This window comes from Lipophrys pholis, assembly GCF_963383615.2.
Source record: "Lipophrys pholis genome assembly, chromosome: 22".
Lineage (NCBI taxonomy): Eukaryota > Metazoa > Chordata > Actinopteri > Blenniiformes > Blenniidae > Lipophrys > Lipophrys pholis.
Genome location: NC_137644.1, coordinates 16234721 through 16251511, shown reverse-complemented (window position 1 = coordinate 16251511; position 16791 = coordinate 16234721). Strand labels below are relative to the sequence as shown.

At 40.3% G+C, this 16791-nt stretch overlaps 1 protein-coding gene across 1 annotated transcript in view; it reads left to right on the top strand.

Annotated features, from left to right (window-relative positions):
- Positions 1–1131: 1131 nt before the first annotated feature.
- Positions 1132–16791, top strand: part of cacna2d4a (calcium channel, voltage-dependent, alpha 2/delta subunit 4a) — an 85101-nt gene continuing 69441 nt past the window's right edge. Inside the window, exons 1-14 of the mRNA XM_080491886.1 lie at positions 1132–1667; positions 2707–2887; positions 7175–7256; positions 8648–8764; positions 8877–8936; positions 9360–9522; positions 9606–9737; positions 10407–10467; positions 11771–11921; positions 13027–13101; positions 13943–14032; positions 14885–14998; positions 15082–15160; positions 16419–16552. Of these exons, the coding sequence (XP_080348012.1) occupies positions 2736–2887; positions 7175–7256; positions 8648–8764; positions 8877–8936; positions 9360–9522; positions 9606–9737; positions 10407–10467; positions 11771–11921; positions 13027–13101; positions 13943–14032; positions 14885–14998; positions 15082–15160; positions 16419–16552 (1410 nt within the window). The 5' untranslated portion in view covers positions 1132–1667; positions 2707–2735. The remainder of the gene's footprint in view (positions 1668–2706; positions 2888–7174; positions 7257–8647; positions 8765–8876; positions 8937–9359; positions 9523–9605; positions 9738–10406; positions 10468–11770; positions 11922–13026; positions 13102–13942; positions 14033–14884; positions 14999–15081; positions 15161–16418; positions 16553–16791) is intronic.

Sequence of the window (16791 nt, the reverse complement as noted above, 5' to 3'; positions counted from 1 at the left end):
AACTGCTTTATCCAACTCAGAGTCGTGGAGCACTGGGGCGAAACCAAGGCAGGTCACCAGTTCATCACGCATACGCACTCAAATTTACATTTACAGACAATTTAAAGTCACCAATGAATCTAAAACTCATGTATGTTTGGACTGTGGGAGGTAACTATTCAGCTTCCCTCAAAAATATGATGATGTGATAGGACTATTTATTCATTAAACATATGATACAAACAATATTGTTTATCATCAGAGAGAAACAATCATAACTACCAGTGTTATGTGAAGTCAACTCTAGAAATAGCAATGCCTTGTTTACAATATGGAATTATATCACTTGAATATATTAAGCATTCTTAGTCACAAATTTATTATTACTACAGTCTGAACTGCAGATTTCTTTGTGCTCGGTCTTTTTTTACATTTAATAAACATGTAATATTTTAATAACACTTTATTTGAAATCTTTTACATAATAAACCCTAATCCAAATTTGTTGCATTTGGAAATGACGAGTAAGATTCAGTCTTTCGTCCGGCTTTTTGTCCGGGTGAAATCGTCCAGCCACACACACTGAGCTACTGAGTGTTCAGACTCAACAGTAAGATAAATCACCTGGCATCAGTGTGTCTTCCTGTCTGTAGATGTGATTGTGTGTGAGTCCACTAGGTGTCTCATTGTGTTGTCATAAGACTCAGTGCCACCACAGTGATGTTCCCAATGCTTTTTTTTTTATTTTTCACCCCGCTCTGTGTGTTCTTGCTCCATTCTCCTCATTTCTCCTATTTTTTTAAATTTAATTTTTACCATTTTCTCTCATTCTGTCACAATATTTTGTCTAAAACAAACACAAGGCCTGATCAGAAAATACACAGATTTTAATTTAATTTAGAGGAAAAATAGGTAAAAGAAACTACAAAGTGAAATATCGTGAGGAAAAACGTGTAGAAATTAAAAAAAATAAAAAAAATAGACCCAGAGAGCATGTGGGTCAAAGAGCAATGGAGAGAAGATGAAGGCAAGAGAGGGTTCGAGAAATTGTGTTAATGTGTGTGTATGAGAGCGAGTGAGAGAGAAAGGGAGGGATGGAGGGAGGAGGGGTTTAATCCTGCCTGGATTATGGTATAAACTGGTGCCAGAGAGGAGGAAGAGATACTACGAGGGCGAGAGAGGGAGAGAGAGAGAGAGAGAGAGAGAGAGAGAGAGAGAGAGAGGAAGTCCCTCTGTCCATCTAGTCCATTCAGCGGCGTTCTCCTTGTGCTCCATGACTTTTCTTCTGGACGCGGCAGGATTTCCTTGTGGGATTATGTCTGTTCCTCTTGTCTGTGAACTCGAGTGAAGACCAAACTTTTCCCGGGGCATCACGGGTCTTCCGTCACCTCCCTTTGATTTGCCGGCCAGCATGAAGGAAGGCTGCGGGTGATGGGAGGACGTGAAGCGAGACTACGGGTCCTGGAGAGGGAGGCGTAGGAATATGGCCGGACTCCATTGTCACCCCTCTTGCACAGAAGTGACCTTTGACACTGGAGACAAAAGCTTCCTAGACTTTTCGGCATGCCGGGATCACCAGCTCAGCTGACATCGAATCATCAGTCAGACTGTTTTTATTCTGATCTGGTGACTTTAGAACTTTCCTCACAGAGCCTCATGCCGCGTTAAACCTTTGACAACATGACACAGTGAGTACCCCTCTATGCCATTGTGTCGGGGAAGATTTCAGTAAATCCTCTCTTGTTTTGAACAAGCACCAGACGGGATTGTTTCAATATTGGGTCACTCGAGGAAGGAAGCTCTTAAATCTTTCCATTCGAGGACTGTTAACTTCTCGGTATCATTCTCAGAGGTTACGTACAGCCTTAATCCTGTGACTGTTTTTAGGGTGGCAATCTTGATCTGTCGTCAGATGTCGTCGTGTAGCTCTCTGGAGTCGTGATTCAAAAATAATCTGAATGTTATTACGGCTGCTTGCATGTCTTAACCTGCTTTTTCATGACTTGGCAGTTTTTAGGTCATGCAGACCTGTAATCAGGTCTTTCACAAGGAAACTTAAGGACATTTAACAGATTTTTCACAAGTTAAAGCTGCTTAAGCTCTCTGTGGTTGGGGTTAAGCAATATATATCTCTCCTTTTGTACATTGGACCATAATTTAGAAGTATTTAATCTAGAGATCCGAGTCACTGCAAAATAAGTTGATACCAAATTTCAAATTGAGGATAGCCATAATGATTCTCACACACTCAACATGTGAGTCGACTCAGCGATTCCCTTCTTGTGGCTCTTTGTAGCATGTTTCACTTTAACTCTATTCGATTCTGTTTTCTGCATTACCAGCTTTTGTCTTGATTTGGCTTGAAGTATCCGCTGCACTCCAGGACCAAATAGCAGAAAAAACAAAGTTAGTGGAGCAACAGAGTAGATGGAGACAAAAGAGCAAAAATTGATTCAAGCATCTCTTGCGATGCCGCCTTAACAATAACGTAGGGGAAGTTATAACAGCTGAGTCCTGATAGAGAGAAATTAAGATGGTTTTCCAGGTCAAATAGTTTTTTTGGTATTTTTTTTATCCTTTTCCTATTGTTGCAATAGCAGTATCATTCACCTGGACTTTTTCCTAGTTTGTGCCGAGGTGATATCTTTGAAATTCTTTTAAAGGCCCCTTTAAATCTTTTAACTTTTCACTCTTCTGATTTCTGTATTTACTTCTGGTGTGCAACAGTCTCTAGACTGACGATAGCAGCTGCAGGGATGAACTCCTGGACCCTGGAAAACGCAAGGAATGCCAGTAAATCGGACAGAAGTGGGCCACACCGAGGAAGGCTGATGATGCTGATGTGGATTATCCTCTCCAGCTCACTGTGCCTGATGGTTGATGGCCAGATGAAGATCTCACCAGAAACGTGAGTACAGTTCAAATGGAAAAGCCCCCCACCCGCCCCCGACAATGGCTTTTTACGCCAATGAGTGACCAGGATATGTTGGTATTAAGCGAAATGTTCTCTGGGAATAATGACAGCAGGACTCGAGAGACTCATACACATGCGTTCAACCTTTTTCACTCTTTTGAAATGAAAGCAATGACAAAAAGTTAAATAATTCTAAATCGATAAAACTTACACGTTTAAAAACTGGATAAAGACCTTTATTTTGTAAATCGTCTATAATTATCACCACCTGTGTATTGTAACTGCATTTCTCTTTAGTAATAATTAAGGCTGAACCGACACACACCCACCAACCAATCGCTTTTTTCCCCCCTCATGCTTTCATTTGTTTCGAGCACATGCTCGGATGTCTGTGTTTGATCCTTCTAAAAGCCATACATCGGGCGGATGAGTCAATAGTGTTCTTTTGAGTTTGGCTGATGACGCTGCACAGACACATACAAGCCATCTGGGCACCTGTGGGGTACAATGAGCTGCCAACGCTGCCCCCCCCCCCCCCCCTCACTGATGGATGATACATGTGGTTCATTTGGAAAACAGACGCACAATAATATAAATATGGCATTTTTTTGTTTGTTTGTTTATTTTTTATTTTTGCTTGAATCCAGTTTTTAGTAATAAAAAATTGCAAAAAGTTCTTACAAAAAGTTTGTATGATATAGGTCTGTTTATAGCGAGGCTAGTATTAGTGCGACCAGTGAATGAATGTCATTCAATAAATTTAAAGTTTTTTAGTCATTGTTCAATTCAATTCAATTCAACTTTATTTATATAGCACCAATTACAACACAGTCATTTCGACGTGCTTTTAACGGAGAAAAGAGAAAAAACCAACAAATTGTTGTGCTGCTTTGCAAAGATAGCCGAGAGGAAACGTCCAAATATGCTCAATAGGTTCAAAAAGAAATGTGGTTTTCCCAATTTTGATATGGGCAAATTGTTGTTGAATGACAATAATAACAAGCATGATAGAAAGCTGTTTCCTGTGGCTCTTATTCAATTAAATTGGACTTTATTTATATAGCACCACATACAACACAGTCATTTCTAGGTGCCTTTAACAGAGAGAAACCGGGCAAACTTTAAAATTCAATTCATTAATGCTATTGGAAAAAAAACATTATGCTTTGATTTTTAGTAGTGGTGAGAAAAGAACAAACAATGCACAGAATTAATTAAGCTGCTTGGCATTAGTAGAGAATGATTTATTTTTTTTATGAAAATCTGTTGTGATTTTGGTTAATTTAATTTAAAAGAAAAGTACAAGTAAGAACAAATAATTCAGTTGAAAAATGCTGAAAAACCTTAGTGAAATCGAGATTACTTGTCCCTTGAAATAAAATTTCACCCGATTTAAAAGGGAATGAGACTTTCTACTCGTACAAGATTTATTGCTCAGAAACATTATTACAACAGTGAAATGATCACTGTGTGTGTAGATTAGAATACAATAGAATTTAGAATGATTTTCAAATGAATCAAATTTTGTGAATATTCCTAGAATGTTCAATAATAAGCTAATAAGCAATCACTCACACTTTGCTATTCAACAAGATGTTGGAGGATGAAATATAAGAGATTTATTTATAGGATCTATTTTTTGTGGAAAACTTTTTCTTGAAATTTAAGTCGGCTATATCAGGCGATCTTTTAATCTTGTTTACAGTCATTGTGACAATAATAGTGATCCGGAAACTTAAAAAGTAAAACATTAAACAAATTTTTAAAAAATCAGTTTGAATATAAAGTTATATATATGACTCAACCTCTGATTATATAAAGACACGATTTCATTCATTTCTCAAATGCATCCACACAGGAGGGAACACCTCACATTAACACTTTCTGCATTAGATAAATCGACGGTTTACCCCAGATTGATGTTTGTTTATTCTCCAAAAGCTGGACGAAGCTACTTTTCGCCTGAGCCCGTTTTCAAATGTCCTGCTGACTAAAAACAACCAACGGATCGATGCAGCGCTGTCAGTCCGCAGTGGCCTATTAACTCTGAGTGTGTGTGTGTGTGCATGTGTGTGAAACAAACACACAGATTGACTGACTCGATGCTATTCGTACCTACAGTCAGTCATCGTGGTACCAATAGTTTTATACATTCGTCGACCAAAGGCAGGTCTCACTAAATTCAGCGCGTTGTGCAACTTTTGTACTGACACAGCTCAGGGAGGACATGTGCTGCGAGTCGGCACGCTGGTGTTGCTGAGAGAGATTAACGCTCCAGGGATGGTGGAGTTCAGCAGGCTGACACAGGTCACTAAGTCCAAAGCGCTGCGCTCTCTGCCCGAGGAAACTTTGGCCGAGCGGCCCCTCTGGACCGGGGAGCCGCTAACGGTGCCGTGACCTGAACATTTCAGGCCAATAAGGTCAAATCTTTAGCCGCAGAGACGGCGTGGCCCAGCTGACGTGAAGGAAGTCGATAAGTAGAAATCTGATTTTGATTTAATGTCACTTACTTTGAATGGTCGCATGGTGGAGTACACTGGGGGGGAAAAAAGGAGCCTAAATATGAGAAATAAACACTTTATTTTAGCAGAAAATTACTTAAGACTTATAAAATTATCTTTCCATGCAGCAAGTAAAATTTATTTGATAGAAATCTTGAAAAAAAACAACTAGATTTAACATTCTGTTGTAAACTCGAGGATTAACAATAAATCTGATTATTATTAATACTCTTGTCTGACAGTGATAAAAACCTCCGGTTCCAGTCTGGGATCAGTTATTAGAGTTTGCATGTTCTTCCTGACCACGCATGAGTTTACTTTGGACACTGCAGGTTCCTCTCACAGCCCAAAAAACACACATTTGAGGCTAATTTATGACTCTAAATTTGCCCATTGGAGTGAATGTGAGTGCGTGTGATAGAAGGTACTTTTGAAGTCGTATAAAAGAGGGATTACATTTTTTTTTATTGTTTTTAAGGTCTCAAATGTTAATATTAAGAATATCTAAACTAAAGAATGAGTTGTCTTGACCCTTGGAATGGTATGACTTGCTCCGTTGTATTTAAACCATTTGATAAGCAGGGTTTGCGTGTCTTAAGCTCTGTTTTAATCTGACCTTGTCTGACCTGCATAGTCGGGCATTACCTCACATGCAATGAGAACGTGTCTTTTTAAACGACTCTGTTGTGAGAAGAAATATCTCCATTCTGAACCATTTTCCTCCACGTTTCCCGTCATGAACGCACTGATATTTTGCATTAAATGAGTCAACAAAGTCAGCAAATGATCAGTCCGTTTCAGTTGCAGCGCTGCCCCAGCCTGACAGACTCCCCATAGGTCCAGCCATCTGTCACATCCCGTCCACAATCTAAACTCAGAAGACCTCACCTCGCCCGCATTGGTGTGCGGGATTGGAAGCATTGCTGCACGTTATTGAGCACAAAATGACCTCTTGACCCGACAGAGCCTCAGCTTTTACTGTCACCTTAACAGTAATCTGTTTTAAGCCGTTATGTGTGAATTCAGAGTAACCTTTTAACACGATTGGCTATGAACCATATGGCCTTCGGGTTTCACTTTTAGATCATTGGGTATTCTTTGTATTTAGTGGTGTGTGTGTGTATATACAGTATATATATATATATATATATATATATATATATATATATATATATATATATATATATATATATATATATATATATATATATATATATATACGGACTAGAATGTTAATTCTATATATATATATATATATATATATATATATATATATATATATATATATATATATGAAGGGTTTCTCTAAACAGTGTTTTGTAAGTTTGGAGTTTTCTCAGTGTATGTTTTTTTTTTTTCTAATTTGAACAAATGAAGTCAATGATAAGAAACTATCCCGTCAAAATGTCTTAACTGGATAATTAATTTTTTAAGATACATACAACAGTGCTGTATGGCAGGGACCAACCATGTTTAAAAAACAAAACCTAAAACGTCTAATACGATTCTCCTCAACAAATAATACAGCTTGCTTTAAGCCTAACAAATACAATGAATTGTGGATTAACAGGAGATTAAACCAGATAACCAGGTAATCTGCCGCCACCTTTGAGCCTTTATGTTAATTCTATTTCATCCATATCCACCATTGTCAATCAAATGAATAAGACTGGAACATGTGAGCATTCCTTGTAGATATTATTTATGACAATTACGTAACTTTGTGCATCGTTTTTCACCTCAGATTGTGGGATACTGACCATGTAACCTCTGTGTGCAGGGTGCAGCAGTGGGCCGAGTCATTTGGAAAAGAATTAGCTTCTTTATCTGGCAGATACTCGGGATCGAAACTACTTCAGAAGGTAAGACACTACACATTCACAAAATACAATAGTTAGACAGAGGTTTCTACTCAAATATATTTCAGTTAATCTCAAATATAGTGTTTTCAGTGACATCATATGATAAATTTTTAAATATGAAGGTTGAGTAGGTGGTAATGATGGCTATACTTCCATTCTATACACATGAATGCATATCTACGGAACGTGGCGAATCGTTGGATTCTACTTTCTCCCGTTTAAAAGAAGTGATGCTGATTAAAAATTTAAAAAAAAAGTGAAAATAAGACAATTTACAATTAGACGGGCATCTAACAAAATCCAACTTTTTATGAGGCAAGTATACATTTGGTCACTTTCTTCCAACTTCAATAGCAGTGTGTTGACAAAAAATACTTTAAAGATCTGTTTAGATGTCATTTTGACTTTAACAACTGAAGTAATGTCTGAATTCATCTCCGTGGCTCCTCCTGTTTGCAACGTCAACCAATAAAATCACAGCTGACTGGCACACATTTGCCGTGCAACATCTGCACATGGCCCAGAGACCGGTCCGATGACACACTTAAAAAGCTAATACAATTCAGATATGTCTTTTAGTAATTAGGATGTGCAGTGTTTCTCTGCGTGCCGCCCAGCAGAAACCCTGGAAGCTCCATCCACCATCTGGCCTGGCCTCAGTCTGAGAGCTCACACAGAGATGAAGCACACGTTTTTTATTTCCACCGTACAACACCGAACATTAACCGGACTACCTGCACAGACTTCATATCCAAAGTTTCTCAACCACACAGGAGAGAAAATATTGACTTTGTTGATCAAACAAAAGCAGAGGAAGTCGTGGAGCTGTAATAAATGTTCCCGATCAACACAAGAGCAGAAGCTGCCATAGTGACAATATCAGTAACAGCCCTTGTTTACATATAACATAGATTTAGTTATCAAAGGTCATTTCTTGCCTTTTAACCAGTGGTGGGTAAAAAAATTAATGAATGGATCGCATGTATTGAATCTTTGCACCAACAAGTCATTAACCACCAGCACTGGTACAATCAATGTCCTTTGTTATCTCTGGAACATTTAATGACGTGGTCCTCATGCCTGGTTAAACGAGGCTTCGCTCAGAGCTACACTTTTATTATTGCTGTTTGCCCTTTTTTAATATCTGTTTGTTTCTCAGTCTGCTTTATTGTATTGTAAAGCCCAGAGAGGAGAAAGATATAACTGTTTTAGATATGAACTTTATATATATATATATATATATATATATATATATATATATATATATATATATATATATATATATATATATATATATATATATATTCTTTGAGTTTGTTTTCTATCAACAAGCCAATATCTTTATAATTTCTTCTTTTTTTTTTCGAAATTAATTTTTTGTTGTTTGAAAGAAATACAAGGACATTGAGGGTGTGGTGAAGCTGGAGGAGGTGAACGGGGAGGAGCTGGTGAAGAAGTTTGCCGAAGAAATGGAGGAGATGCTCGGACGGAAGATGAAATCTGTGAAGGTATCAATGCTTCGCTCTGAAGTCCATAAGTTGTTGAACTCTGATATAAGCTCTGCTGCTGGTCTGACAGCTGAATCTGGGATAATTCCGTATGGCACATTGCTTTTCACAGAGGTTAGCGGAAGCAGCAGAGGATGCTGATTACTACCACGATTACAACGACACACTAGAGGTACGTGACAAAATAAAAACCGAAGTTCACTTTCACGGGTCAGCGCCTGTGGCGGCGCATTATGTATTAATGGTGCAATATGTAATACATTTTCACCTCATTATGTAATAACACCACATTTTGTCATAATTATGACTTTTTAAATCACCTGCCATTGTGGCTGGTAGGTTCTTTAAAGTTACAATCAGTATTTCCACCAGCCATTTCCATTTCCCTGGAGAAATGAAACCAGATTATAAAGGCGACTGAGTGCATTTAATCATTTAACCCCCATTTTGTAATAACCGTTGCGATATGTGACAAGTTATTACAAAATGTGGCGTTATTACATAACGAGTTAAAAATGTATTACATTGTCACATATTGCGCCGTTATTACCTTATGCGGCGCTACAGCGTCACAAACTGCTGCTTCTCCATCCAGTTTGAGTATTATAACTCGATGTTGATCAACACTGTGGATGAAGACGGGACTCCGGTGCCGCTCGGTGGAGAGTTCGCCTTGGAGGAGAACGAACATTTCAACAAACTGCCCGTCAACACACTGCAGAGTAACATACAAGTCCCTACGAATGTCTACAATAGAGGTGAGCATAAAGTCCTGGATTTACTCACTGCATCATACAGCAACATGCACGTCGAGTCTTTTATTGTCCCTCTCTTCTTCTAGACCCTGATATCGTGAACGGAGTTTACATGTCCGAGGCTCTGAATGACGTGTTCATCGATAACTTCCTGAAAGATCCCACTCTCACCTGGCAGTACTTCGGCAGCGCTTCAGGCTTCTTCAGGCTGTACCCTGGTATGTCGCAGCATGGTTTTAGTCAGCGAGCCGTCCAGCCGTCATTTGGACGGTCAGTTTTCGGAAAAAACGGTTGAAATTTTTTTTTGCTCAAAGCCTCTAAAATCTGTGTTTAATGGCCGTCACGATTTGTCTAATTTTGCCTGAATTCATCTTTTTGCGCCGAAATATAGCGAGTTATCGGCTCGTGTACACGACGCACAACTGACTTCTGGTTTGTATTACGCCAAGTAAAGATCAACGTGATTGGTCAGTTGACACCGTGCGGTCTACCCCTTTTAAAAGGCGGATTCTGATTGGCTCGTAACGCTCGGTCGTACGTTCCTGCTGCGTTGACACGGTGTTGAGACATCACCGTAAACATTGGGCCAAGCGGCGCGCAGCGAGCGACGTCTGTCAAACGTAATGACTCGGTCCCGGCGAGACTACGCTCGCTGATGAATTCTGGTGTGAGAGAGAGAGAGAGAGAGAGAGAGAGAGAGAGAGAGAGAGAGAGAGAGAGAGAGAGAGAGAGAGGGGGAAGTAATTAGTAGAGGATTTGTCACACGGCTTGTTTTACTAACCCGCTGTGTCAAACCACTGCTTCCCCTTGTTGTCAGCATCCCCGCATGTAAACACTCGTTCATCCATCTCACCTGCGTTGAATCTCTCTCGCCGTCTCTTCCGCAGGGATCCAGTGGATTCCAGATGAAAACGGGGTGGTGACCTTTGATTCCAGGAAAAGAAACTGGTGAGGCCGTCTTCTTGTCGGGATGTTAGAAAGTAGAGTAATATGTTTTGGGATCGTACATTTGTTGGGGTGAGAGGAGCCGAAACCGAAGCTGAAATATAAAACCCGAATACACTGACTGATTCCATTATTCCACCTCCCCCAACTAATGGTGATGTCTCTCGACACTTTGATGAAACACAAATGTAAAACTGCATTTTGACTGCAGGGAATGTCACTAGGAACCATCAGAGGAACTATCTTATGACACACGAAGATACTTAATTAAAACAAAAAGAAAAGAAAAGAGGAAAAACTGCACTGAAAGCTGCTGATTGAAGGAACCGAATGATATGACACGTTTCTTAACTCACAAACTGGCTTCCCTTTGGAGCTGTGAGATTTGCACGGAGGTTTTCGGCGAACGTAATTGTTCATAAAATGAGGGCGCTGATGTGACATGAGACCTCATGCAAAGCACTGGCGAATGTGGAGTAGTACACACTGCGTAATGTCCCAACGCTGTTGTACTTAACATCAGCACTCGAGCAATGTCTCATGAGCCGTCTACACTAACAACGTCTCGGCTCTGCTAGAGTGAACCAGTAAATCTGACAATGTGACTGTGAGCGGCATGTTCAATGAGGAAACAGCTTCAAGATTCATGACCTACCTCATAATTCTTAGTTCTTTAGTTTTAGATCAAATGAGAAAAACACACAAATTTCTCAAAACTGTTTTAAAGTGTAAACTAGACCGTCACTAAAAGAATTTGCAGAGGAAAAACTGAGTCGTTGGCCAGTCGGTGTGAATGAATACACATCATTTTATTTATTTGTTTGAGAAATAGTTTTATAAATGCAAAAAGAAAAATCATTCCATCATCATTATTATTATTATTGTAATCTTGAATTTCCGAATAATTCCTTTCTCCACTCTGGCCTGTGATCTTTCCATCAGGGTAAAAGGTTTGTCGAGGAGAATAAGACCTATTTATTAACCGTAAATCAAATTCCAGGAAGTCTGTCTGGCTCTCAGACAGGAAAAACTCATTTCTTGGAAGGCGAATGTCAAGCGGCAAGGCAGCGTGGATCTGGAAGGCTTCCAGTGACTGCTGCTGTCGGGGAAATCTCACTGATCCTAATTAGCTTGGAAAATCAGGGGACTGTAATAAAGAGATGAAGGGACACATGGACGGAAGAAGAGAGAAACAAATAAAAGGATAAAGGCTGACCTCTGTTCTGTCTGTTTGTAATTATCCTGTTAAAACAAAAAACAATCTCCTGTTTGAGCCTGACCTCGCCGTCGCTCTGTGTGTTTGTAGGTATATACAAGCAGCCACCTCTCCGAAGGACGTGGTGATCGTGGTGGATGTGAGCGGCAGCATGAAGGGACTCAGGCTGACTATAGCCAAACACACCATAAACACGATCCTGGACACGCTGGGGGAAAATGACTTTGTTAACATCATAGCGGTGAGTAAACACGCACACATAAAAACAGGCACACATCAAACATTTCGTTCTTACCACGCTTTCATTTTCAGTAACATCAAAGCTTCCGATTTAATTTGGGTTGGAGGTTTTTCAGGATTCTGGCTGTGTGTAACCCTACAACTCCAAATCTGTGTAATAAGCATGGGTTATCCCGGTATTACTGTGTGTGGGTGTAATCATACGCCTCCTGCAAATCCCCTGCCCATAAGCTGTTTCGACTCCAAATTTAAAGCTACACTCCTTTCAGCCGAGTGGCCGCACAGCAAAAATGAAAAAAATTGAGTTCTTGGAAAAAGAAAAAAAAGAAAATAAAATAAAAGGAATGATGTAAGTGGTTGTAAAATGGTAATATTCAACAACTTAGTGCGCAGCTTGTACAAAATTTTATATAAACCAACCACAGACTAATCTGCTCTTTATATCCCCCCCCTTTATTTGTTTTACCTCAACTCGCCCTTCCATTGTTATGGCCCATACATGTTCAGGGGACGATTTAAACTTCTTCCGATCCCCTTCCGAACATGTAAAGCCACGTGTGGAAAACTGAGTGTGTTGTCTCTTATAATTCTTGTTTGCACATTTGGATGTTTTCGTTTTTACTTTGTTTGTTCCTTCTTTTTTTTACATGTTCAAAATATAAATAAATAAATAAATAAATAAATGAATAAATAAATAAAGAGAACTAACTCAGTGAAGCTAAACTGGCATGAATAGATGAAAAATGAGAATCAATGAAATTTTTGATATCAAATTTATAAATAAACAAACAAATGGAAACAACTATTTAAAAAAAACGCGACTCCCATAAAAACGGGTCAGGAACTCACAGAAACGGCCAACAAACTGCTTAAACAAGGACACTAAAATGGTTCCAGTTCACTAAAAGAACAACCACTAAGTGTCTGAAATCTTTGTACACAAAGCACAACGGGACTCCAAATACACCAGGTTCTGTGATTAGTGGATATCCATCTTAAATTTATTCATTTGAGATATTTGAGTTGATTGTTTCTGTCTTTGATTTACTTTTCTGAGACAAATCAAAGGCTTTGCCGGGCGTGATGATTTTCTTTCTCTTTTCCAGTACAGTGACTACGTCCGCTACGTGGAGCCTTGTTTCAAGGGGACACTAGTTCAAGCCGATCTGGATAACAGAGAGGTAACGCACACGCAGCCGACAGACAACTCAAAGGCCCCCGCGGCTAATTAATTCTATTACACTCTTTGAACCCATGAGTCGTATAAGTTACGGCGTCATCGCAGTCAAAACATCACAGCGGTCATGTGTCGTCAGGCGTTCAGGATTTACCCAAATGAACCAGTTGTAGAAACAGACCAGACTCCCGTCTTTACGGGATCTATTCTCTATCACTTGCTCAGTGTCTGTGTGCTCCTGTGTTGGCTGTGTGCCCTACATTCACTCCCGTCCACATTGTTGCAGTTCAGGTGAGGACGATTTTAAAGCAGGCCATGTGACCGGCCGACGAGGGATTTCATTGGTCTGCTGCCCAGCGAGACAGGCTGTGACAGGATTGGCTTACAGATGTTGGCTGACACACTTACATTTAAAGTCATGTCGGAGCTGTACACACCTCAACGACTTCGGTTTTGTACTTGTTAAAGTTGAAGTTTTCACAGTTTTAATAGAATAATTTGACATTTTCTCCTTGTGTAAACCTCCTCGTCTCATGGTGAACAACATTTCCTGGATGTGTTGGTGCGTGTCCAGCTGACACTGTGGTGGCTGATCCTCATCATGTCTGTTTGCGTCTTTGTGCTTGTACCGATTAATCCTGATTACCCACTGCTGTTGTAGTAACTTGCCATTATTGGTCAGCGTGCCAGGAGGCTGAGGATAATCCCTCGACTTCACTCTACCTTATGTCTCCGCTCTCCGCGGTTTCCTGCAGTGAAGGACTCACCTGTCAGCAGTCTATAGCTTCCTGATGGCACCTGTTATTTTTCTTAAATAATGTCTGTGTGTGTGTGTCTCTGTGCAGCATTTCAAGCTTTTGGTGGAAGAGCTTCACGTCAAAGGAGAAGGAAAAGTGAAAAAAGCAATGAAGGAGTCTTTCAAGATCCTCAATGAGGTCCGTAGCAGATGAAGCACCTCTACAGTTGTGCCCAAAAACTTGATTATTCCCAGAAAATGATCTGAATAGACTGTGTGAGTGTGTGTGTGTGTGTGTGTGTGTGTGTGTGTGTGTGTGTGTGTGTGTGTGTGTGTGTGTGTGTGTGTGTGTGTGTGTGTGTGTGTGTGTGTGTGTGTGTGTGTGTGTGTGTGTGTGTGTGTGTGTGTGTGTGGAGGGTGAGATTAGATTTCGATGCAAAGTATGAGTACTTGATATGAGTAGTGGTTAAAAATATGTACAAACGTGTGTCATTCCACTATTTTTACGTGGGAAATTTAAGCGATCTACTCAAATAAATGGGAAAAAAAAAATATTTAGTAGCATTACAATAGCTCAGAAAAAGTCCAGATTTGGATTTAAAAACAATATCTGCATGCAAATCCTGCAGCGAAATGTGACATGAGCAGTGGTTCATTTAAACAACAAAAAAAATGGAATAGTAAAAATGACAATATTGTCTGATTTGGACTCTTCTGATTAGGTTACATCCTGGACCAAATTACCAGTTCATCACACATTCATATACATTTTAGAATCGACAATTAACATCAAATTATTCTTTTTGGATTGAGGGAGAAGATGAGAGGATCTGGAGAAAACACATAGGGATAGCATGTAACTGAACAGGTTTTGGACATATTACTACAGTCATGTGGTAAGCCACAGGGGAAGTTGAAGTACCGTGTGACACATTTCTAAAACTAGAATTCATTAATCTCGGGATCACGGGGTGATCCAAACACAGACTCGGAGACTTTGAAGAAACCAGGGGAAACATGCAAACTGAGCCTGTGTGTATGTGTTGTTCAGGCTACGGCCCTGGGACAGGGCAGCTTGTGTAACCAGGCCATCATGCTGATAACAGACGGGGCCATGGAGGACTACCGAGACGTCTTCGAGGAGTTCAACTGGCCAGAACGACGGGTACAACAAAAAAAAACAAGCAAATTCAAACTCAAGCATCAACCAGTACTCCGGTTTATTGCAACATATTCCGCACTCTCCAGGTCCGAGTGTTCACGTATTTGATCGGACGCGAGATGACGTTTGCCGACAGCGTGAAATGGATTGCCTGCAACAACAAAGGTAACACAGGTTGTTTTTTTTGTTGTTTTTTTTTTTAGTTAAGTCTCGTTGTTCTTTGTTCTCGGCAGAAATAATGAAGTGTGCCGCTGATCCCAGGTGCTGCTGTCAGGAACGGGGCATCAGGTGCTGCCCCCTTGTGAATTACACGGGGTCACGCATCAGCTCAGACCGGAATATAATCCCTTTATCCGGGTCTGAGCACGTTAAAAACCTTTGACTAAATAACTGATTATCTGCGCTGATACTCTGGAAGCATATGCCCGGCTCCGAAAAAACCCCGAAAAAAACCAAAACCCTACTTGTGTGTGTAATGGCTAACAGGTGCACTCCCTTCTGCTGCAACACACACTCAGTGGCTTCTGCCAGCGACAAAAATATCCTATCCTCAACACGTTTTGTTTGTTTATTTATTTATTTATTGCAGGCGGCTCCTTCGCTTACAGGTCACTCAAGTGCAGTCAAGCCAGTTTACATAATAATATTCACGCCGTCGCTTCTGGGAGACGATACAAAGGGAGAAAAAAGCTTGAAAAAGACGCAGGTATTCTTACCTGGCAGCGCTTCAGCGGCTTCGCTGCTTCGCTGCTTCGCTGCGGGGGTCCCACTGACGTCAATGTTTCCCCACTTGTAGAAACGCCACAAACATTTGACGGAGCCAAGCTTTGAACGCGGCCGCGCAAAACACAGTCGCATCATTGGGAGATTCGTGCTGAGCCTTCGATACGAACAGCCAAGTGGTTGTTTTTTTTTGGATTGTGAAGAGATGCGATGTCTGAGAAATCATTCTGTTTCTCTTAACTGCCTTTTTTCCAATAATAATTGTACGTTGAAAATAATTCTATAATGGTGAACATCAGGTTACTACAGAGTTCTTAAGGCCAGTGAAGAAATTTCTTCGAGTAGGAAGGACAAAGCCACCGATCCCGGGGTGCTTTTAAAATGTATTATTCTTATTATCAGTAAACAAAATTCTGTGTAAAATCAGACGTCCTATAGAGTCAGAATTAAGTGATTTAATGTGATTTTACAGCATCCACGGCAAATAATGAGGGATGGACAAACGTCTCCAGTTTGTGTTTAAAAAAAAAGAATAAATCTTGACATTAATTTTCAAAGTGCTTTTTTTTAACACAAAACCCCAGTGAGACATTTATTCAATTTAAACTTTATTGAAGAAGAAATGGTCAAATGTGAGTGTTGTGTGACAGTCTGAATATTTCAGTGTGTAACTAAAAGTTTGTGCACGTGTGTGTTGCAGGTTACTACACACACATCTCCACGCTGGCCGACGTCCAGGAGAACGTCATGGAGTACCTCCACGTCCTCAGCCGGCCGATGGTCATCAACCACGACCACGACATCATCTGGACCGAGGCCTACATGGACAGCGTGGTCAGTGCGCCTGCTGCCTGCTGGGCAGGCATCGTTACTACCTCTCATCTTCATCGTCTGCCGCACTACATCAAAGTGCTCCTCCTGTCTTTCTCTATGAAAACATGCGCCTATCGTCTGTCCCCGGAGCTCAAATTATGTAAATATCTCAGTAGCGGGGTTCTTTCCCTTCTCTTCTCAAAACTGGGCGCTTTTATTTTCCATCACATGTGCATCTGCAGAGACATGTGCAATAAAAA